Source organism: Ambystoma mexicanum, chromosome 7p, assembly GCF_040938575.1.
Source record: "Ambystoma mexicanum isolate Mex_15411 chromosome 7p, UKY_AmexF1_1, whole genome shotgun sequence".
Lineage (NCBI taxonomy): Eukaryota > Metazoa > Chordata > Amphibia > Caudata > Ambystomatidae > Ambystoma > Ambystoma mexicanum.
The window spans coordinates 242,803,595-242,828,730 of NC_090939.1; the positions used below are offsets into that span (position 1 = coordinate 242,803,595).

The window sequence follows — 25,136 nt, forward strand, 5'->3', positions numbered from 1 at the left end:
CCATGCCCCTATGACCATTCGCACCCACTCCTGCCCCTCACTAAACAAAACACAGCCTTCTGGGATCTCTTTGAGCCATCTCCGTCACACTGTAAGGTTACGTTTTGTGCAGTAAAGGGCCTGTCTGTGTGCTTTCTACGCAGTTTTCGGAAAATGTATGGGTTAGTTGCAACTGTCTATGAGCTACTGGGGAAATAACAATGTCTTAAACAGGTGTACCGTCAGCCATTTGCTCTATAGGCAAAAATTCTGCTTTCACAAATGTTCCTTTTACTGAAGTCCTGTTAAAACAAGCAATGGCAAAGACAACCGTTTTGACTTGTGTAGAGGTATTATATAGGATCTGTGGGGTTTGACAAACTTTGGTCCTGTGAGGCGCTGGTAGGATTAGCTAGTCTGGTGATTGCTGGTAGGCAGCTTTCTCAGATAATGGATGAGTCAAGTTTTGTTGTCAAACATGAGGTTGTTTTATTCCTTAGTTAGTCAGAACCAATGAAAGACATCATTGGATAAAAGGTGCCATTTATGACATGATGATGTGTTACACAGCGGACACGCGTTTCAACCTAAGTCTTTTTCAAGGCTCCAATTGAGTTATGGGGTGAGCTTCAAGGTGCAGTGAGCTGGTCCTCCCATGTGTGGGTGCCAGTGGGCTGGGTACCCGTTCTGTGGCTGGGTTCGGCAGTGATGGTGCTCAGAGTCGTGTAGTCGAGGATCGTATGCGTATTAAATAGGCGTTTGCCAGGCACTTATATCATACGCCCATGAATGCACATCATTTTCCATTTGTTGCTATCTTATGGCCAGGTAGTACAATTATGGCAGTGCCTGGTAAATGCTTTTCCTGCGGCGTCACAAAAGCCAAAACTGTTGGATTTGCCAGTGCTTGTTGTCGATATGCTGCGATAGTTCATTTTGAAAGAGTACTGACGGCTGTTTCACCTCCATACCTGTAGATGTAACCATGTCAGCAGCTGTTGCAATATCATCAGGGCGTGCTGCTCCTGCTGTCCCATTGGTGGGTCCCGGACTAGATAGGACCCATGCTGCAAACAGCTTCACTGCTCTGGCTCATTACACTCCCTGGCCACTATATGCCTCTGTTTTAGAAGACAATACAGAGAGGTGACCACAGTTTGAAGCTTCACCGCCAATATTCAAATAGAAAATCAATAAAATGCCAATTAAGTATGCTCGTCCTTTTTGCATAGACTTGCATAATAGACTGGCAGTTAAGGGGTTAAGGCATTCTTTTACATTTGCTGATTAACACGGGGGCAGCTGTGCAGTGAGTAAACATAGACGTTCCTATGGGAATTTTGCACTGTTGTGCCTGTTTGATCATGAAAATATAGAGTTGCTTCCTAAATCTTTCTTCTCTCTCTTTTAGGCTAAATTTGAGTCTTTGTTTCGAATGTTTGATGACGACGCCACCTTCCAGTATTTTAAGAGCTTCAAGCGAGTCCGTATCAATTTCAGCAATCCGCTGTCGGCTGCGGAGGCCCGGATCCAGCTGCACAAGACGGAATTCCTGGGCAAGGAAATCAAGCTGTATTTCGCGCAGGTAGGTTTTACAGAGTGTTGCTCCCCTTTTCCATGTGTTGGGTATTGTGGCTTTTCTAGTACTCTTTCACAGTTGTTTGTGGTGGGACAGCATCGCCCATACCAAATGGGCACTCGCCAGTGTGTATCAGCTCTCATAATGGCCGATACATTAAAGATTAGAATCGCATCCGCCATGCCGGGATGCACACTTACCAGTTTGTACCAGCAGGCGTCAATGGCTGGTAGAGCTACTAAGATTAGAATAGCATCCTCAATACCAGACGGGGACTCACCAGTGTGTATCAGCAGACTGCAATGACAGAAAAAACGAATACTAGAAAAACCTCCTCCACACTAGATGGGCACTCAGCAGTGTCTAACAGAAGGCTACAATGCAAGATACATCAAAGACAAGGACAGCATCCACCATACCAGATTGCTACTCACCAGTGGGTATCAGCAGACTGCAATGCCAGATACATCAGAGACTAGAAAAACCTCCTCCAAACCATATAGGCACTCACCAGTGTTTAGCAGCAGACTGCAGTGACGGATACATCAAAGACTAGAATAACATCCTCCACACCAGATGGACACTCACTCACCAGTGTGTATCAGCAGGCTGCAATGGCAGATACATCAAAGACGAGGACAGCATCCATCATACTAAATTGTCACTCACCAGTGGGTATCGGCAGACTGCAATGACAGATACATCAAAGACTAACATAACATCGTCCAAACCAGATGGACACTCACCAGTGTGTATCAGAAGACTGTGGCACACACAACAGACGATGACTGCATTCTGCATTCTCCAGGCCATATGGATGCTTTCAATGAATGAATGCAGCAAACACGTTGTGTACCACAAGTGTCATCGGTGTAGCACTTCTGGATGATATTGCCGCATTATGCAGTAGTCTAGAAGAACATTTCCTATCCTTAGTGAGAGCACTTTGACTGTTCCAACGAACAAGCCACACCTTTCACAATAGGATGCGTAATATTGGAAAGGGCGGTGTGACTTTTGGTCACAATGTAAACCGAGTAAATATCAAGCCTCACCATTCTGCGTTATAGAACATCATGGTTTGTGAGGTAACAGAGATTCAGAGAAAGTCAGGCTTGTCTGAGACATGACTGGATATTTCAGAATGAAGGGTTCCAAGAGTCGTTAAGAGACCATTTCCAAATCATTCACTACCAGAAAAGATTCCATGCGGGAATGCTGTGTGTTAGAAGCCCCCTGTCAGGAGTAGGTTCGTTATCTAGATGCACGCGTCCAATGGTGGTGTCAGAAGCCCCCTGTTAGGAGAAGGTTCATTATCTAGATGCACGCGTCCAATGGTGCTGGCAGACGTCCCCTGTCAGGAGTAGGTTTGTTATCTAGATGCACGCATCCAATGGTGGTGTCAGAAGCCCCCTGTCAGGAGAAGGTTTGTTATCTAGATGCATGCGTCCAATGGTGGTGTCAGAAGTCCCCTGTCAGGAGTAGGTTCGTTATCTAGATGCACACGTCCAATGGTGGTGTCAGGACTGAGCGTTCCATGCTGCATGAGAACCAGGAAGACCAACCAGCGGCTTTTGGCTGAAGAGAGAGAACCAAAGAAAGAACACAGAGAAGAATTGAGCAGCAATGCAAAGGTATTTCCCATCATGGATCGATGTGATTTTCTTTTCGAAGATAAAAATACCCGCGGCCGAAAATATAATTTTTCCCCCCACGCATTATATGCGGTGGGAGCCACCCTGCAGGCTACCCCGTATGCCCCGTACAATATTTATTACCCTAACACCCCTGCCACATGTAAACGCGTTGAAATGCGCATTTCGAAATTCTGCATTTTAGGCCACAAAATAATGGGGTGATGCTCCTATCATTGGGTATTTGAAAATGTTTCGGCTGTATTTTTGACCGCCATCTATTAGTTCCCCTAGATTATGCCGTGGACTAGTTGGTGGACATGAAGAGGAATGCGTCTAAGGTGCCGCATTTTGTTGCAGCTTGTGGATACGACCACGCTTCGTAGAGCTGACCTCAGGCAAGGAAGTTGCGATGGACTCTGAGGCTAGAGATCTGCATGTTTGCAGGCTTTCAGAAGTACATCTGCATAACTAACTTCTGATTTTTGGTTGTTTATGAGGTTTTTACCCGTCTAACCTCCCACCTTTCATAAACTGGCGAAAACAGAATACTTCTCATATCATGTTTTCCCCAGGGTAACATATGCTCCTGTTGTCGTGTTGATTGCTATCAATTTCTTCAATAACATTTTGTTAAACGTGAAGCTAGCTTCCCGCCTGCAGCGTCTGCTCCTTTTGGCCCCGCTCGTTAGTGAGACGGGGCTGGTGCCGTTGCACTTGAGGGTAGCTGGGCTTCTGGCTTGTTAGTGTAACCGATCTCACCTTCTCTCTCCAGAGGTATTTATTCAGGCCAGGTCAGGCTCAGATGTACCAACTAATGTCTAGGAGGCACCCTTTATTTATTTATTGTGCATTTCTAAGGCGCTTGTACATCAAGAAATGGTGTCTCAACGCGCCCACAGGGTAAAGGGGAGGGAACATGGGAGCAAAGGCAAATAGAATAAACCGATGAACAGGAAAGGGGCGGTCATACTAGGCCTTGTGAGCATTCGGAACGTGCAAGTGCAGGGAGAGAGGGATGGGGCAGAGAAGCGGTAAATGCTAAGAGTTCCACAGAGGGAAGTGCCAAGGAGTCAGTTGTGTGCAACAGTAAGTGCCTGGCAGAGATCGCTTGGTACAGAGTGAATACCTGCCAATAATAAGTGCAGGTCCGCGAGAAGCCAGTGGGTGCCCGAAGGCAAGTGCTGGGATGGGGCGGGAGGATGAGGGCGATTGGTCGGAGGGCCGGGAACCAGAAGGACACATAGGTCCCAGACCACCAATCTCAACCTTTTATGCAAGAATCCCGCCCCTCCTCCTCTGCCCTTTTCTCAGTTCTTAAGAGTAGAACAACCCTGATTGGACCTTATATAGAGACTTAAAAATGTATAGGAGCCCAGATGTCAGTTGCCTGTAAAGTGCTTCCTTCTCGGAAAGATAAGCCAAGTCTACTAGATTTTGTCAACAGGGAAAACATAACTTCTCCCTAAAGTAAAACAAAAATAGAAAAACCTCTCTGCACAAGCACAAAGCAGCAATTTTGAGGCCTACTGAAGACTTACAGGAATGCTCCAGAGGAGGGGCATGAGGGAGGACCAAGACCGACCCTGATAGACTTTCCAGGGTCAGACTGCATATTCTCTGGACTCTAAGAACTAGCCTTGCCCGTCTTCCAGGATATCCTGCTAAGAGAGAAGATGATGTACCTTTCATGGTAGAATCTGTCTTCACTGCCAGGCTGCGAGTCAGTGGCGCAAGGTTAAAGGACGCCGTGCCTGGCAGGGTTCCGGGTCATGTTGCGATGCATAGTTTCTGAGGTTGTGTTAGCTACATAGGAGACCCCAGGGAGATTTTTTATGATTTCCAGGCGAGCCACCCTTGAATTTGGGCAACCTGCAGACCGAGACAGATTGTGCTTGCTAATTTGATGTGCTCATTCGGTTTCCCCAAAGAAAAGCACCAGATCACATTCCAATGTCGAATGAAAGTTGACAGAAGAAATCGTGATAAAGTTGAGGAGGAAACTAGAACATAATTGCGAACGTATGATCCGTTCCCAACCCAACCAACCTTTGTGAGCCAAGCCTGCTTGGTCCTTGAATTTTCTGTAAAGGTAATCGCATCAGTGTGGTGACATAGCCCATGGCCCGTCCAAAACTGACTTGATGCAAAAATGAACATGTGTTTCAAGGTGGTTTTAAGACCATTATTAAGACGAGCCTATGCAGCTATACATTATTACTAGCCAATCACTGGTGCAAAGAATCATGCCGCCTCTGGCAAAGTTCTACTTTGCCGTCACCGCCCGAATGACCATATGGTCTGATTACTTGTTGGTTGTTGGTTCAAGCTGACATCCTTCTGGTGTCCCAGGTTGAGATGATCAAAACAGCCTCCAAATATCGTCTTATGGGGAAGAGGTCCGCTGTAGGGTACTCCAGCCTTTCTCCCGACGGTTGACCACATCCACCAGGCCCAGATACTGTGCCCATCTCCCAGCCTCGTGCACCAATGGAATTTCATGAAGCCTCTGCATTTTTCTCTTATAGTATTATTAGTGCTATGGTATTCAGGAGTCTGCAACCTGCACCTCTCCAGATACTTTGGACTACAACTCCCATATCCTTCCCAATTGCCTATGATGACTATGTCTAATTTATTTAATTTATTTATTGGGTATTTATAATGCGCCTATACAGAAAAAGGTATTTCCAGGCACGACAAGACAAGAGGGTGGGGGGGAGGGGGCAGGGATGAAGGAAAAAAAACGGTCCTGCTAGGTCTTGTGTCATTCGGATCGTGCAAGTGCAGTAACAAGAAGGAAGTTCAGGGGGGTAGGGAGGTGGGGGGGAGTGCTGGATAGAGCGGGATGCGCTAATGCTAAGGAGGGAAGGAAGTGCAGTTAGGAGTGGAGAGCATGCAAGTGCTGGGGGGGGGGGGGGGGAGGGAGGATGGCCCCTGGGATAGCTGTGTGCTAAGGGGAGCCCAGGTGCAAAAGTGCCAGGGGGTATGCAGAGAGTGCAGGCGAATGAAGGTCCACATGCTAAGTGTGACGACGGGGTTGGATGGGCTCAATCCAGGGGAGCAGGGGGATCGAGCCCGGTAGAGCAAGTGCAGGTAAGGGGCGGGGGGGGGTCGGGGAAGACCAAAGTGCTGGGGGAGACTGGGTCGAGGAGGTCCTGGTCCCTGTATGAATCAGAAGGAACCAGGCAGCCAATCAATGCGGCAGAGAGGGATTTTATCAGGGAAGGGGGAGATGGAAGGAGAAAGAGGAAAATGAGGGTCTTGAGAAGCTTCCAGAACTTAAGGAGATACAGATCAAGTCTGAGGGGCAGGGAAGTCACCTGCGGAGGAAAGTTATCTACCCCCACTCTTTGCTTGGCAAGTCTGATCTGCAGAGTTGTAGCTAGAAGACCGAAGGGCTCTTGCAGGGAGGTATTTAGTGGGAGAGAGTTGGATGTAGCGGGATCCCAGGCCGCAGAAGGCCTTGCGGATGATGCAGAAGGTCTTGAACTTGTTTCTAGCAGCCACTGGAAGACAGTGGAGATATTTTATTGCTGGAGAGATGCGGTCCCTGAGCTTGAGGACATGGATAAGTCTTGCAGTCCAATTCTGGATTAGTTGAAGGGGGCGAAGGGAGGAGTTAAGCAGATCGAGGAGGAGGCTGTTGCGGTAGTCCAGGCTAGAGAGGACCAGAGCTCTGGAGTCATTGAGTTTCTGCAGGAAGAAAATGGGTATTGTAGTACAAAACATCTGGAGAGCCAAACGTTGCAGACCCCAGTGTTATGTTATAATGCTGTGCCAGTCACCACTGTAGTGATCTTATGTCGCCTGTACCTTCTCTGAGAAATTGCTGTATCGTGCCCCCGAGTGGGACAACCAGACAGTAGTCTACGGAGTAAGAATGGAAAAAGTGCAAAAGTGAGGGGTAGCGAGATACAGGAAAGGGACGCACAGATCCAAGCTACAAGGATGATACGAAGGGTTGTAGAAGCAGGGATGCTTGGGTGGTGGTAGGCGGTGCAAGAAACGGAAAGCTGATCATTCGAGAGGCAGGACACCGTGTGGAAACGAGCAGTTTCCCAGTCCTGGCGGTGTACATCGCCTTGTTAGGAAGTAGTGGAATTAGTGGAGGCATGGCTGTGTGATGGCTTGAAGTTCGGAGGCCCAGGAGTATAGTGTAGCGTGAATTTAAAGGCAGGTGTTGGGGATCAATCAAGTCTTTTTCATGGTCAATGCTTTAGTATCACTCAAATACGTGTGTTACGTATCCTCTAACAATGGGCGGTACAGGGGATTCATTTGTTTATATGTATGTAAATCTAACGGTTGAAGACTCTCTTTTCCCCAACTGCCAAGGAAAATGTGTCCTCTTATATAAACATTATTGTTTGGGCTGTGAAAGCGGTCCTGTTATTGGCAAAAAAGCGCAATTTTTGAAGTGCCTTTTTGTTGCTTTTCTAGGAAAAAACCCTTTTACCTTTCTCTTTTTTCTTTGTGTGTTTATTCCTCCTTTGAATTTGTTTTTGCAAAAAAATCACTTTCAAAACATTCCATCTTTGCTGATTCCGACACCCCGACCCCTTTGCACTGGTGTAAGGGCACGTGGTCTTCCATTTTGTGGCAAAAAGGCCAGACATTCCAGGGCAATGGCGCTCGTGCCGCAAAATGTCGTTGTGGAGAAAGGGAAACATTGCGGCGCACAGCTGTCATTTGGAGGCAATTAGATTATAATTGAAGCAGTTGCACGTAGCTATTAAACTTGCACAACCCCAGTTGTGCTTTGCTCATTGAAAGCAAGTCCAGGCAGTGCCCTCTGAACCCAGAATATGCAACAGACGAGCGCGTGCTCTGGTTATCATATGCTCACCACAGCCCCACCCCCCTTTCCGACTGAATGCAAACAGGGAGAGCATGGCATGACCGCTGAAATGCAATAATTAGTACTTTTTTGTGTCATTCCTGTCATTTTTGTGTCGCATTTAATAGCAGAAAACTTGTTGTTTGTTGCCTAGTCCAAATTAGCAAGTGCACAGTGCTTAATTCTTACTGTTTTTATTATTTGGTGGTCACTGTTTTATAAAAATAAAAATCTGTTTCTCTAGGCCAGGGGCCTGCAACCTGTGACACTCTGTATGTTTTGGACTACAGCTCCCATGACACCTTTGAAATGGCTATGCTGGCTAGGGTCCATGGGAGTTGCAGTTCAAAACATCTGCACAGCCAAAGTTTGCGGAACCCCTGCTCCAGCTTCTTGTTTTCAGTTTTCGCTGGTATGTGGCCCATATAAGCACCACCTAAAACCAAAACGATTGCCTTCCAGTACAGCCATGGGGGAGGTGGCATGGAAGGAGGGGCACGCCTTTTTACCCACCTACTGACTGCCTAGGACCAGTACGGTCCCACCCTTTGCCTGCGCATTCTTGTAGGATCTCTTTGAGCTGGCCACGTCAAGCTGTGATACGACTCTTTATGCTGTATACGCCCTGCCAGTGTTATTACTTGACAGTTTCTGAACGTTAATGGACTTTTTGCCGATGCAAATGCTCTACAGGTGTGATACAAATATCCTAAACTACAGCCACTTAATGTATAAATCGTATTTGTGTCCTTGCACGGAAATCATGTTGCAAACCAGGATCGCTTGTGTCTCGGCATTCTGAATGCCAGGTTTTAACACTGCCTGGCTGTGTGTTGATATGTGTCTGATTTGTGGTCGGAAGGATGTTTTTGGTGTCAATATGCCAGCCGAAGCCTGCATGTCAGTTACTGGGGTTGTTGAGTGGGCGATAGTTTCGGATAGAAGTGCTTCATTTTTGGCAAAGTCAATCGTTCAGCCACGTTCGAGCTGCTCGCAGCCGCTTTGTTAATCATTTTAGTGCAGTCAAGCGAGGCAGTGGCGCACGCCGCCACCCACCTCCCTGCACTTTAAGTGCTGGGGTCGCCATGCAACACTGCCTGTGTGCGTGTGCCCGAGGTCACACTGTGGTAATGCCTAAGCTACAGAAATGCGTTTAGCCTAAAAGACCAACCCGCTTGTGATTGTGCTCATGTGAGAGGCTGCCACCTGGTGTCCGTTTCGCAGAATGACATGGTGACCTGACATAAAGAAGCCTCGGAATTTGTATTGATGCCTAAAATTCTACATTTTTCCCCCACCAGACTTTGCATATAGGAAGCTCGCGACTGGCTCCACCGAACCCGGAGAAGCAGTTTCTGATCTCCCCTCCCGCGTCGCCGCCCGTGGGCTGGAAGCAAGCGGAAGACGCCACGCCAGTAGTGAACTATGACCTGCTGTACGCCATATCCAAGATGGGGCCAGGTAAGCCACACTTCCGCCCGGCCTCTGCAACTTCCTGCTTCTCTCGGGCAAAAGAAGTGATGTTCCCGCTTCCCAATAACACTGTTCTCTAATAATGAGTCATTATTAATGACCATTTAAATGCACTAGCCAAAATGTTGAGGTGGAAACACTGAGAGACCAACATTAAGGCATAAAAGCGAGAGAACAGCCATGTACACCTTCTTTCACACCTAAGGCATTTTACAGATATTTGGTGGTGGAGAAGGAACACAACACGTAATTAACATTTTCGACGTGGAGTCTGTAATAAGGAGGCATACACTGCAGGTGAGTGAAGATCCTTTATTGGTAACCAGCCTTAGCGTGGGCACCCCAGTGCCTCGTCCTCCCCCCTCCTCCATGACCTGGGCCCATGGCCCCTCCCCCCCCACCTCCACGCAAACCGGCATATGTCATACATTACATGTTGAAAAGAAACAACACAGACACCTTGTAAAGTTGGAAGAGTGAAATGCCTCAGCAGCTTTATTTTGCATAAAGTCTTGGAGTTATCTTACAGACGATCCGTAATTCACCACCACAGGTATTCTACTCTGTGTGCGGCTACCTAGGTATCCCTTGCCCCTCCCCCCCTCCCTTACCGTCCTCGTCCGGTGGACGCCTCAGGTTGAGCCCGGCCCATGCTATTCACCCCTCTCTACCCCTGGCCGTTTGTAGATTTCCCATGACCGACATTTTTTGCCCCAGGCCCCGCCCCTTTTTCTCTAGGTCTTTGTTGGGAATCCCCTGCCCCCCCCTCCCCTGACACTTGCACTGTGTCCTGGTTTTGGGTCTAGGTAAAAACCGGCAGCCACGCGGTGCCTCGCTAGTGTTCAGGTTCCTATACCGGCACCACCACAAGTGCCCCAACGTTACACATCCCATATCCGTACATTTAAGGCCGACACCGCCCTCCGGTGCCGGCCCACAACTTTCTGCCTGCCTGGTCATCGCTTTGCGATGCCCGTCTAGTTTGAGTCCTTTCTACTCTATTCTGTCCCCCCCTCCGTCCCCCAAGTGCCGCTTGTACCGGAAGCCCTATCCTATCTATGCCACCCCCCAGGTCTCCCTTCCGTCTTGCCGAGCCCCTAGATCCTCCCAGTTCCCTCTCCTCCCCAGGCCTCCCTGGAGTCTGGCCTGGTGCCCCCCCTGCCAGCGTGTACCCTCTCCCTTCTCCTTCCTTCCTTCCCTCGCTTGCTCCTTCCCTCACCAGGTACCCCGTTTTCCGGGTCCCGCCAGACCTCCCCTCCCTGCCGTTTCTGCCCCTCCCTATCCTAGCTCCATTTCCCCCCAGGGGCAGACTTCCCAGCCCTATTCTTCCATACCCCGTCTCCTGTCCCCCAGCTTTTGGTCCTTGCCCCCCCCCTTATTCCTTGGGGCTGGCTTCCTCCCCCCTGTTCCCTCTATTCCCTTGCCGCCCCATCTTGGATCCCCCACCTCCCTCCCCTCATGCCCCCTCCTTCCGTGAAGACTTCCCCTTGCTGTTATTTTGTCACTGTTACCTGAGCCCCCCGTATTCTCCTCTTGCCCCCCCCCCGACCGACTTCCCTTGATGGTTTTGTTTGTGAGTTTATTCGTTTAACCCCCCACCCCCCCCGCAATTTTGGGCTTGGAATTGGCTCCCAAGTCCCCTGCATCCCTCTCCTTTTTCCCAGGGCCTCCCCCGAGCCTAGTACTCCTGGGGCGCCGTAAATCTAATCTTGTTGGCTGATCATTCCCCTATGGGTCTGCCAGTGCTTCGTTAAAGGGATCGCCATGTAACTCCGCTGGGCGACCTGGAAAAAAAAAGACAAATTATTACAAACATTTCGTTTTTTGGGAGGGTGGGTGGGAAACGAAATCCACGAACAGGCGAGGTAGGAGACCGAGGGAGAATGTGCCGGTGCTTGTAACCTGTCCCTTTATGGGGGCGGTCCCTCCCTCGGCTTCCTGCCCCGCCCCCCATGTTTCGCGGGCTCTTGTCCGCTTCCGAGGGTGGGTTCTCGTGCTCCCCCCCCCCATCCATGCCCCCCTTGACCCGTATGAGGAGTGGGGGGAGGAGGTCGGCTGGGCAACCCCCACTAAGGCGACCTGGAAAACAAAAGACAAATTATTACAAACATTTCGTTTTTTGGGAGGGTGGGTGGGAAACGAAATCCACGAACAGGCGAGGCAGGAGACCGAGGGAGAATGTGCCGGTGCTTGTAACCTGTCCCTTTATGGGGGCGGTCCCTCCCTCGGCTTCCTGCCCCGCCCCCCATGTTTCGCGGGCTCTTGTCCGCTTCCGGGGGCGGGTTCTCGTGCTCCCCCCCCATCCCTGCCCCCCTTGACCCGTATGAGGAGTGGGGGGAGGAGGTCGGCTGGGCAACCCCCACTAAGGGGCGGCGCCCGCCATGCCACCTTCGCTGGCGCGTTCGCCCGCCATAGCGTGGGCACCCCAGTGCCTCGTCCCCCCCCCTCCTCCATGACCTGGGCCCATGGCCCCTCTCCCCCCCCCACCCCCACGCAAACCGGCATATGTCATACATTACATGTTGAAAAGAAACAACACAGACACCTTGTAAAGTTGGAAGAGTGAAATGCCCCAGCAGCTTTATTTTGCATAAAGTCTTGGAGTTATCTTACAGACGATCCGTAATTCACCACCACAGGTATTCTACTCTGTGTGCGGCTACCTAGGTATCCCTTGCCCCCCCCCTCCCTTACCGTCCTCGTCCGGTGGACGCCTCAGGTTGAGCCCGGCCCTTGCTAGTCACCCCTCTCTACCCCTGGCCGTTTGTAGATTTCCCATGACCGACATTTTTTGCCCCAGGCCCCCCCCCCTTTTTCTCTAGGTCTTTGTTGGGAATCCCCTGCCCTCCCCTCCCCTGACACTTGCACCGTGTCCTGGTTTTGGGTCTAGGTAAAAACCGGCAGCCACGCGGTGCCTCGCTAGTGTTCAGGTTCCTATACCGGCACCACCACAAGTGCCCCAACGTTACACATCCCATATCCGTGCATTTAAGGCCGACACCGCCCTTCGGTGCTGGCCCACAACTTTCTGCCTGCCTATATGGTCATCGCTTTGCGATGCCCGTCTAGTTTGAGTCCTTTCTACTCTATTCTGTCCCCCCCTCCGTCCCCCAAGTGCCGCTTGTACCGGAAGCCCTATCCTATCTATGCCACCCCCCAGGTCTCCCTTCCGTCTTGCTGAGCCCCTAGATCCTCCCAGTTCCCTCTCCCCCCAGGCCTCCCTGGAGTCTGGCCTGGTGCCCCCCCTGCCAGCGTGTACCCTCTCCCTTCTCCTTCCTTCCTTCCCTCGCTTGCTCCTCCCCTCACCAGGTACCCCGTTTTCCGGGTCCCGCCAGACCTCCCCTCCCTGCCGTTTCTGCCCCTCCCTATCCTAGCTCCATTTCCCCCCAGGGGCAGACTTCCCAGCCCTATTCTTCCATACCCCGTCTCCTGTCCCCCAGCTTTTGGTCCTTGCCCCCCCCTTATTCCTTGGGGCTGGCTTCCTCCCCCCTGTTCCCTCTATTCCCTTGCCGCCCCATCTTGGATCCCCCACCTCCCTCCCCTCATGCCCCCTCCTTCCGTGAAGACTTCCCCTTGCTGTTATTTTGTCACTGTTACCTGAGCCCCCCGTATTCTCCTCTTGCTCCCCCCCCGACCGACTTCCCTTGATGGTTTTGTTTGTGAGTTTGTTATTCGTTTACCCACCCCGCCCCCCCGCAATTTTGGGCTTGGAATTGGCTCCCAAGTCCCCTGCATCCCTCCCCTTTTTCCCAGGGCCTCCCCCGAGCCTAGTACTCCTGGGGCGCCGTAAATCTAATCTTGTTGGCTGATCATTCCCCTATGGGTCTGCCAGTGCTTCGCTAAAGGGATTGACCTGTGACACCTCCAAGACTCTCTGCTGGCTGCCGGCGGCAGAGAGTTCCCCCCAGCCTGCCCAGGGCACTCCACTCTTAGTTTTCGTTTTGCTCTAGCATGCCAAAACCTCCCTTGGTGCTCCAACTGATCGTGTAATCCTGGGGGCCCAAGTTACCGTACCAAAACGCCGTCCGTGCTCTGGCAGCTGCCCTGACCACGAAGGAGTGACCCCCGACCCATACCCCACATAAATCTGCTAAGATCACACACGCAAGGCTGTCCGTGCTTGCACCTTGCCAATGGGCCCTCCTTTGAAATTTCTGGCTCAGACCTAAGACAATTAAGCACACCTGGTACCTTCCTAATAACTGTAGCACGTGTCCCCTAATCCGTTGTAAAGGCTGCCCAAGCCATACCCGATCGGGTTCTGTTAATCGACGCGCTTCTACATCTTAAGTACAAAACCATTGTGAACACATTAAAATAGCGACCCTGGAGCCCACATGAAGTCCCTGGCGTGGACCCGCCTGTCTATTAAATATTATATAACATGCTTAATGGCCAGAAGTTTCTCCGGGCGGACCCAGTGCTCGAACCTGATCTGCTTCGAGTCGTCCTGCTCTCCAAACGAGATGACACTAATTCTGCCTTTATATAGCGTTATGAACCCTCCGGTATCTGTGCGCTGCTTATTATTATTGAAACGTTGGGTCTGGCCCTGCCGGGATTCGAACCTGTGTGCCCAGGTTCTGCCCAGATGCAAAGTGAGTGCTCGCTCCTGTCATGCAGCTCTACTTAGGTGCTGGCCTCCTGCGAAAGAACGTGACCCCGTATCGCATTTGTAATGCAGCCAGCTTATACCCCGAGCCTCGCCAGCCCAGCCATCATTCATCAGCCAATCCCAAGCAACTTTACCCTTAATTACTGATTGCAGGGTCCCCTATTTCCCCCCATATTACTGCGCAACCGCCCTGCTCAAGCGGGACTCCCTTGAAACGGCCATGATTAACCCCATCGCAAGAACCCTTAACCGCCACGTGCAGCATACTGAACCCTCGGTTTTTACGGTCATAACTCCCCCATGGCCACACTAGCCCCCTCGTAGGGAAACTGCTATGCGCATCCACCCCAAACGTGGCGAAAGACATTGCCAGGCCCACCACGCAGTTTACAGCACCATAACTGCCCCGCCAGGTGAAGCCTGACATTTTGAATAAACGTGGCATCCCGACAACCGTCCGCTTCCCCAAGCTGGATTTAACACACCTGTGTCCCTATTTAAGTGTAACCGCCCGGAGCACTTTGGTTACCCTTTCCCCCCTACGTTTGCACATAACTCTACGCGCTACTGTGCAGTAAGACTGTTCCTCTATCAAACTCGGAGTTGCTGAATGGTGACATGTATTTTGACCTTCCTATCCGGGAGTGCTAATCCACCCGTCTGTTTTTATCTCAAAACGGCATCAGCCATAATAATCGCTTTTAGCGTGCACACTTCCCTTATCCCTACGACATTTATTAAGCACATCAGTGCCCTAGATACCGTGTGTTAGTTAAACAAAAACAAAGGCCATCCACCCCGCTGTGCGCAACCTCGAGGAACTTCTTTTCCCCTGCATACCTAAAGCACAGCCTAGCGCCATATAACCGACAATTTAACCCCACAACTGCACTGGGAATGAAATAGTAAAGTGCCCTAAGCACAAAGGTAACATGGTGTGTACATCATAGCGACCTCCTTTCACAACACCACCACAACCGTCCGCTACCCCAAGATGAATTTATAGAAATAATTTCATAATTGTACCAACCCGCATTATAAATGCACCAAATGAGCGCAACACGTTTTCTCTCATGACCCGAGCCGTACGTTCTATTAAAATCACCACTTGAAGTCACTGACATTTTTTGCTTCAAATCCACACAATCATCCCCATCCGTGTTTCCTCCTAACCGACTTCTGAAACTGCCTGGCCCCACGTGGACCGGCCTCCTGGTTCTCCTTCACATAATCTCCCAAGATGCATGTTCCCTCCATCGTCGCCTGCCGACTTTGAAACACCTCATGTGTGGCGCAGGTCCACGTTCATGCCCCCTGCCCCTTTCTCACATATACACGGCAAAAGACTTCCCTAAACCCATACTCCTAGGAACATTAAGCAATTACGGCGCCAATATATTTTCATAATTGCTGCACCAAGCTTGGATGCGACCCCAAAACCCTCGTATTACACTTCCTGGGTCTGCGCCCGGCGGACCAAAAGCGTGGAAGACGCAGACAACCTACTTCATGTACATTTCTTGCGCGGCACCGTGCCCGCATTAATCTTTTAATAAAATTCGCCTGTTTTAAACTGCAAAACGCACACACGGTGCCCCAGTCGGCCATCCGACAACTTCGAACTTGTCCATCAATGGACATCCACGCCAACAACGTGGTCAAAATGACAAACTACGTCCCTACCTTCCGCCTGCCAAACCACACACCCGCAGCGTGTGAACCACCCAGGGAAAACGGAGACACGACCGCACTTTCCAGTTGCTTGCTTCACAACAACTTGTGTTTCCCCATTGCGACGGCTGTTAACACAGCAATATCCTGCACTCAAACCGGAAACCTTTGGTTTCCAGCACCTCCTCGCTGTGCTATCTGGACGGCCCTCTACCGCACCGTCGCCTTCTTGCCCCCCCACAGTACCGCGAGCCGACACCCCTTACCCGACAGGAACCGCAACCTCCGTCCTGGAACACTGTCATTCGTCCACCATGAGCCCTGGAACCTCCACGCCGGAATGCCAGCAACCACGCTCTCCCTCCAGCTAACAAGACCCAGGAACGAAATCCACGAACAGGCGAGGCAGGAGACCGAGGGAGAATGTGCCGGTGCTTGTAACCTGTCCCTTTATGGGGGCGGTCCCTCCCTCGGCTTCCTGCCCCGCCCCCCACATTTAGCGGGCTCTTGTCCGCTTCCGGGGGCGGGTTCTCTTGCTCCCCCCTCCCCATCCCCCCCCCCCCTTGACCCATATGAGGAGTGGGGGGAGGAGGTCGGCTGGGCAACCCCCACTAAGGGGCGGCGCCCGCCATGCCACCTTCGCTGGCGCGTTCGCCCGCCAGAGCCTGCAGTACTCAGCCTACACAGCGCACCTTCACTACAGCTTCTAACAACTCTTCAGGGAATCTCCCTTCTGAACAGATGTAAACATGACATCAGAGAAAGAGTGGAATTCTACCAGGTAGAATTCCACTCAAGAGCAAAAGACACTTTACAACACTTCTCCCCCCTTTACCCACAACTGACGGCAAAACAACTACACACACAGCTAAATACGCTACCGCAACACACACAACAGCCAACACACACATTTAACACAACACATAATGAGAGCCAGAATGCAGCTAGAGGAGGGAAAGAAAGATAAGGACCAAAACAAGGACCTTGATGTAGCTCAAAGGAGGGAAAACCTATGAACTAGAAAAGTGCTAACGAACTTTAGCACCCAAAACATAATCATTGTACTTAGAAGGAACCTTCCTCACCCTGACAGGATGAGAATGACCCTGAACAGAGACAGATGGCCCAGTAAGGGAGGACGCCTCCTCATCATGTTCACACACCGGAACAGGAGCATTCTCACAATTGTGAGAAGGGGCCAGCATAGGAGGCACCTTATCAGCAGCCTCTCCATATGTAGAAGGGCATGGCAAGGGACACTCAACCATCGCCCCAGCATCGCCTGCAGCGCAATCAGGCTCCCCCACGCACCACCAGCAGAATCCATTTTGACCTTGTCCACCACAACCACACGCCTGACACTCCATCTGGAGCCATCTTCAAGCTTGACGTAACCACGACCACACGTGACAACTAAACATGGTTGCATGTACTTGCTAAGTCCCTTCGCTGCAAATCTGGGATTCTTAATGTGGACCCAATCACCCACCTTGACCGGCAAGGGCTTCCTGCGGGCCAGTTGTTCCTGCAGAAACCGCTGCTGCCTGCAACGTACTCGATCTAAGACTTCTTGCATATCCACTTGTGATTGAACCCCACCACCCAGGGCAGGAACTCTCAATTTGGAGCCAGGTTTCCTCCCTCGCATCAACTCAAAGGGAGAATGACCAGTGTAAACGGAAAGAGTAAGCCTGTATGCTTTCAGCGACTCTGATACCACTCTCCCCCAGGGAAGACCATTGGCAAGGGCCAACTGAACCGCACCCTTGACAAAACGATTCATGCGTTCTACCAGACCATTAGCCTGTGGGTTATACAATGCAACCCTATGATGACGTCAAGATCATGCAAAAACTTTTGCATGTACTCCGACACAAACTGGGCGCCATTATCGGTCACCAGCCCCGCAGGCACGCCTTCCCTGTCGAACACCGTAGAGAGGAACTTTCTGGGCAGTAACAGTAGCCAAAGCTGTGGCTTCAACCCATCGGGACGTGTAATCCACCAAGACCACAATAAATCTTAGACCCCCCCCCCCAATGAGTCTATGGGGCCCATTATGTCAAGCGCCACCTTGGACCACACTTCACGGGGCACTTCCACAGGATAAATGGGTTGGGGAGTTGGAACTTTGCTCTTGTCACTAATGGAGCAGGCCGCACAATCCTTCACTACATCCTCCACATCAGCGTCCATTCGGGGCCACCAATATTCTTCTCTGAGCCTCCTCTTGGTCATGGACCTTCCTACATGTCCCTCGTGGGCCAAATCAATGAGCTTCCCCCTAAGGGAACAAGGAGGAACTAACCTCAGGCCCCTGGCCACACCCCATGGACCTACAGACCATTCCTCCCATACGTGACCATACATTTTGGACAACGCAGTACCAACAACCCCACTGCTGAGCACAGTCTTTATTTCCATCAATTCAGGATCAGCAGAACATTCTGCACTCCATTCCAACTCCGACAAAGCCGGCACCGCACTCGCAACCAAGGTGCAATCATCCCCCACTACATCCTGGACTACATCAACATAATCAGACCTCGGAAACCGCGACAGGCAATCTGCTACCGCGTTCCTCGCTCCCGGGACATATTCAACCTTGAAATTGATCTCCGCCATATCAGCCATCCACCTCATAATCCTTGAAGATGCATGGGACAAGCCCTTGGTCATCAAAACATGCACCAAAGGTTTGTGGTCAGTGCGCTAGGTGTATTCAATTCCCCACAGGAAGGTCCTAAAATATTTAGAGGCCCCCACAGCAGCCAGTGCCTCTCTCTCTATGACAGCGTACCTGCATACAGCCTCTCTGAGCACTCTGGATGCAAAGGCGATGGGCTGAAGCTCGCCCTCCACCCTCTGCTCCAAGACAGCACCTATGCCATACTCACTCGCATCCACAGTGAGATATGTTTTCCTGGCTGGTAAAAAGGAACCCAAGGACGGGGCTTGCACAGTCTCCTCCTTCAACCTGAGAAATTCCGTTTGGCACTGGTCTGACCATGCAAAATGCACACCCTTCTTCAGCAAGGACCTCATACCAACAGTCTTGTCGGCATACAACGGGACAAATCTGCTGTAGTACTCTGCAAGACCCATGAAGGATTTCAACTGATCTTTGTTTACTGGGGCCAGTGCATCCTTCAACGCTTTTACCAACTCTGCCCTGGGATGAATACCTTGGGCATCTAACGAAAATCCCAAATATGTCACACTGGGAACGCCCACCTTGCACTTGCTAAGTTTGAGGGTGAGACCACAATCCCTCAAGACACACATCACCTCAAGAACCCTAACATCATGTTCAGCTCGTGACTTACCCCATACTAAAATGTCATCCTGGAAACATTCTACACCCCGAATGCCCCCAAAAAGTTTCTGCATTGTCCTCTGGAACACCGCAGCTGCGGAGGCCAAGCCGAAGGGCATCCTACAAAAACGGAAGGCGCCAAAAGGGGTGACAAAGGATGTAAGTGGGCGAGATTCCACATGCAGATCTACCTGATGATATGCAGAGGAAAGATCAAAAGTAGAAAAACAGGAAGCCCCCGACGCCCGGGAAAGCATCTCATTGATGTTGGGCAGGGGGTGTCTGTCAACCCAAATACTTGAGTTTAGATCTCTGAAATCTACGCACATCCTCATTCCTCCATCGCCCTTGCGTGCCAATACTACTGGGGCCAATCATTCTGAACACTCTACTTCCTCTATGACCCCAGACTCCTTGAGTTTGTGCGACTCTTCCTTTAAAGCATCACAAGCCATGATCAGAATCCTTCTGACTTTGCGTACAACAGGCACGCGAGGTAGAATTCCACTCAAGAGCAAAAGACACTTTACAACAGAGTCCTCCTCCGACTTCAAGAGCCACTTGATTTTACACTTGATTTTTCACTCAGGTTAAAACGGAATGGATTCCCAGGGAATCTACCTGCTTTGAGGACCTGGTCAAAGCAGGTGGTTTACACAGGAATCCTTTGTAAATGACGTCAGCCAATCACAATTTGCAGGCAACGTTTACATTTTGGCACTCCGTTTTGTAAATGTTGAAAACTGCATAGAGGGAGCACAAAAGTAAGGAAGTGCTAACATTGACAGTCCCCCTCACTCAATGAACACTCTTTACAAAATGACGCCCAAGTCGACATTCCCACGACAGTACAAAAAAAAGCGCACAAACTGGCACAGCTCAGCACAAACATTTTCTTTTAGTATTGAACTAAGCCCCCAAAAATCATGTACCTTCTTATATAGCATTTCATGCTGTTTATTTCAATGTCTTTCAAGTCATCCGTTGTATTATCCAATTCAACTATACTCAGTTCATGAAGTTTGAAAGGCTGAAGGGCTGGGTGAGCCATAGCTCTCAACTCACACGCTTTTGGCGGGTGTCACCCGCCTTGTAAAGGGCTGACTCACCCGCCAAGCCTCATGGACGCCCATTCATTCCAATGGGCGTCTCACCCGCCAAAAACAAAATCGGGTGATTTCACCCACCTTTGCGACACAAATGGTTGAGAGCTATGGGTGAGCATTGGCTGATTTCAAGTTGCCCAACTAGTGCTTCGCTATTTTGCAGGCTCCTCTTGAGTGTCATTTTACCACAAAGAAAAAGAGAGGCAATTGAATAGTCATACAGACAAAATACTAACAATGAAAAGAACAGTACTGGTGTGGGAGGGGCGAATTAAAAATAAAAGTAGGGTGGAAGGGTACGTCGGGGTAGGCTTGGGAACCTGCACAGGGACCAAGTGATAAAGTAACAGGACATTAACACAGGTAAAAGTTTAAAACAGAATGAGCTTCTTGTGGTTGGCATTTGAATATCCAGTTAATCTCATAGAAGCATCACTTCTGTGCTGCCAGATTGTGTGCAACTTTATGATGTAACAGCCATGCAGCATTGCGCCAGGATTGGAACGTCTGGCCAATCCATTAGTGTAAATCCATGTTCCGAGCTGGCTCAAGGCGAAGGTCAACGGCATTATAGCATCCCCCAATGTTGCCACTGTTGGGCACCTTTTGTCTGCTTCTATGCCAACCTCATAAAAGACCCTCCATTTGCTTGGGCACGTTAACTCTAGCAGTGAGCCGCTCCTTCCAGGACATCCCACCACGACCAGCACATTTGCCGGATTACAACAAAAGAATGTTCATGCTTCCACACAATGAAGAATGAGTGAGGCAGGCTTTCTCCAAGGTGATTCAGGCTTCAAGGGGACACCGGTAGAGCTCTTTGAGGATGGTCAGGTTGTGGTCTAATTTCTCCGGCCCTGTGATGTGGCGGACCGCAGTCTATGGGACAGCTGCCAAGGAAGGAAGGACTGCGGACCGAAAGCAGCCCTCTGTCGCATATTCATCCCAGAAAAATCGTAGTTTGATGACTTGAAGTTAGAAGACTTTTCTTTTTATACTTTCCTTCTTGTTTTTACAGAATTCCTGGTACTTCATATGTCAAAGCAGGTAGTCTCGCACCCAGCCTTTCATTGGTCATGATCTTCTTGTCCATAGTCCTGGATCGGAATCTCATGATCTTTTGCTTTTGAAATCTTCTGGTCTGTGTCCTGCCGGTAAAACTTCACTCTATGGAGTGCAAGTTTGGTTCTATGTTTAAAACCCGCTCGTTGAAGGCTGCCTTATTACAGTGGGGATTTTATTTTATTTTTTATTACCCTGAAACTCCATTTCATCACTCCATCAAAGACCCTCTCCCCCACCCACACGTCTCCCATGCTGATGGGATTCTCTTGATCCTGGGGGTTTGCTTCCGAAGCTCCCTTTTTGCCCTCCTGCCCCGCCACAAACATTGCACCCCTGCTCCTCCCCCCAGCATACATATAGATACATACACACTTATCTGCTCTCGACACCTGCAACTTCCCTCTTCCATGCCATAGAGGGAAGGGCCTATCGGCCGCTGCACACACTTGTGTCTGGCATGGGGCGGGGCTCGCCCTCAACCATCCGCTAGCTTCGGTAGGCCGTCTTTAGCTCACAAGCGGGGCAAAATACTGTAAACCCATTGTTTTTTTTGTCCATCTCACAAAGTTCTCTTGCTACCGTGGTGCATTTGCGAACCTTCACTCCATGTTCCAGAAATCAGTGCGCTCTTCTTCCGTTCTCTGTGTTGATTTAATACTGTGGCATTCTTGGGAACCTTCACTCCAGTAATTTGAAAACCATCGGTTCCAAGAATACAATCCATTTTAGGCATTTGATGAGGAACTGAGTGCTAAGCACAAATGCAGCTTTAAAAGGCAAGTTTTAGTGAAGAATGAAATCTATGTCATAATTCCTGCTCTTTTGGGTGCATGCTGTGGCAGCAGTATGAATACTCGGTAACATAACTAGCCCGAGAATGGTGGAAGGATTGAATATAGGTGAGCGACTGTGACTGGTAAATGCTGAGCCTGGTAGCCACACAAAAAGATGAGATAAAGAGTAGAAGATGAATTCTAGTTTTTAGATATTGGAGCAGAAAATTTGAGATAATTACAAAAACTGCACACAATTATTTTGTATTGAGGTTTATCTTCTTAATAAATAAGTGTCTTGCAACTGCAAAATAAGAATGCACGGGATAGCTGAGACAAGGCAACACCGGAGAGGAGAGCAAGAGAAGAAGACACAACATAACAGAAGACACTTGGTGGCATGTTAAAAAGAGACGTGTGGGTTGGTGTTTTAGGGAGTCTGCTTCCGCCACACCCGTGTGTCCCTTAGAACAGTCCATTGCAACACTCAACCCCATTCTAGCACCCAACCTCAGCAGCCCACCTGCCTGTTGATAATCCTGCAGCTGTGTCCTTGTTCCACCTCCAGGGTTGCAGGATTGGAAGGACCTGGATAACTTCAGATCCTGGCGCAAATGATGCGAACCTGCAATTGTTCTGCAGTTCATTTGATCTCTTCACCCCTAGCCACACCCAAATATAAGGTCTAGTAATTGTGCCAACCCTGACCACCACTTCAGACATACAGACCCAACTTCCCCTCTTAACATATCTGTTAAAAGAAATGATGAAAAGTCAATGTTTTATTTAGGATAGGCAACCGCCGGAACCAGCCTTGGGTATAATCTCTGCATATTACACGACCAGTCAATATTGTTGATGACGCTCTCTTTGCATTTATTAACAGAGGGGTTTAAACTGTGCTTTCTATGTTCATTAATTTCTAGGAGGAAAGTATGAATTGCACGCAGCAACTGACACCACACCCAGCGTCGTCGTTCACGTATGCGAAAGTGAAACTGAAGCCGAGGTAGAACAAGTTGACGATGATGGAACGAAGAAGCCCAAGCCAAAAATCATTCAGACACGAAGGCCGGAGTATACCCCGATTCACCTGAGCTGAGCTGGGATTTGTCCTGCAAGCAATTTTGAGTCACGGTTCTCAAGAGAACTTTTACTGAGGGAATGGCAGATCACCCCTGAGGTGGCCGAAGTGGCAGAATTTCCCACGTACGTTAGCCGTCAAGGTGATACGGCAAGGAGTTTTTACGTGCGGCTCATCAGTGGGCAACTTGAAGCCCAAAATTGCCTTGGTCGGATCGCACAATTATCCTGATGACTGGACAAGGGCATTGGGTGAAAAATAGATGAGACCATCAAGGGATTTTGTTTTCTTGTCTTGTTTTCTTTTCCAGGTACCGTAGAATATTCTGTTAGGAGATTGAGTATGCGGTATTCATGTAATATATGTGCATCATACGTGACTAGTTGTATCTGCATACATGCATTTATTTACCACGTTTGTATCCAGATATGTCCTCCACACAGGTTGACGGTTTGCTTTGATGTACCAAGTGTGCTGCTACAAAGACAGCAGAGAACTAGTGAGCGGCGTGGAAACTAAACTAACTGTTTTACTTTTGTTAACATTGTGTTGTGCATGTGGATTGGAGTTCACGAGCGCGTTTGCATCATACAGTATATAGGGTTGATATGCTTGCGAACTGCCGGGAGTATTTCCTTCACAGGTTGGCTTCTGTATCGACTGATGGTTGTTTTTCAACGGGTATGCAGTACATTCGCGAAATCGCCCAGTTTGGTGTAATTCACTGTACCATGTTCGTTTTCACCGCTCGATCCAGGGCGGAAGCAATTCCACAGTGTTTCCATTTGACAGTCATACAAGGATCCAATCTAGTATTTCACAGCTTTATTAGCAGAAAGAATGTATTATTTGGGTCTTGGCAAATGCATTGTAATGTGTCCTTAGGAGGAGTGCTTTGTGGGTGTGCTTAGTGGTTATTGGACAGAAAACAAAGTGCAGTGGTGTGCATGCCGACTGCAGTGTATGTCTTCAAAGAGCTGGATATCATATTCTACACACAGGGTGGTGCATTCAAGTTGTTGCCGTTAAATGTTTTGACAAACTAAAAAAAGTGTGAAATGGGTGACAAATGTCTGCGGTACCGTGTGTTTCGGACGATGCAGTGCCTTTCCCCGTTGCTTTCCAATGGGACTCTTGCAGTATCTGAACTTTTGTGAGTGATTTTTAAATACCTGTGTGCACAATGGGTCCACTCTGTCCATATTGTGAATCTCACACCAAGGCATGACGTTCCCACTCAGACGCCAAGCCCCAATGCATGCTTCTGCAAATATGAGGGTAGCGTGTTTTCTAAGTAACAGCAAGCTTTACGTAGTGCACTGTTTAGTAATATTGCTGCAAAGACAATGGTGAAATGCTGTGCTCCCCAAAACTTTCTACCATGTTTACAGAACAAACAATGTCAAGATTACATACAGTAACACTTGAAATGTTTCTAGAATTCATTTTGAAACTGGATTTCCTATCATTGATTTTGATTTTTTTTTAACATATCAAATTAAAAATTCAATTAAATCTGCTTGGATTCATCTGTTCATTAATTTGAAAGTCTTATTGGTTTTTTGAATGTCACGTGATTCCTAGACCTAATTCTCAAGTTGAATGTCGCAAATATCGCCCAATAAAATATTAGAAGCCGCTGTAGTTGCAGTTTCCACAGTAGCTATGATATGGACCCCAGTCCACCTGACATCTTTAAGGCGCTTGCAAAATACCAAACTATTGAAAGACCAACGATGGATATGATTAGTCTTGGCAGAAGGAAAGTTCATAAAGGCATTATTGATGCCACATCTTTAAGAAATCCAATGTGAACCAGCGGAAGACGTGAAAAAAGTAGTGAACTGTGACCTCAGTATAATGCGGGTTTGTTAGTGAGGGAAACAAGCAGCACGTGTTCTGTGTATTGGCTGGGTACAGCCAAGGAGATAATAATTTATTTTATCCAAATCGCCTTACAAAGGACATATTTACATACATTATTTGTATTTTTATTATTAC

The 25,136-nt window shown here is 49.3% G+C and overlaps 1 protein-coding gene across 3 annotated transcripts in view; it reads left to right on the forward strand.

Moving 5' to 3' along the window:
- RCAN1 (regulator of calcineurin 1) overlaps window positions 1–24,654 on the forward strand; it is a 523,976-nt gene extending 499,322 nt beyond the window's left edge. For all 3 annotated transcript variants that reach the window (XM_069636147.1, XM_069636149.1, XM_069636150.1), the window contains exons 2-4: window positions 1,391–1,564; window positions 9,334–9,493; window positions 22,978–24,654. In XM_069636147.1, the coding sequence (XP_069492248.1) occupies window positions 1,391–1,564; window positions 9,334–9,493; window positions 22,978–23,153 (510 nt within the window). In that variant the 3' untranslated portion in view covers window positions 23,154–24,654. The remainder of the gene's footprint in view (window positions 1–1,390; window positions 1,565–9,333; window positions 9,494–22,977) is intronic.
- Window positions 24,655–25,136: the final 482 nt, after the last annotated feature.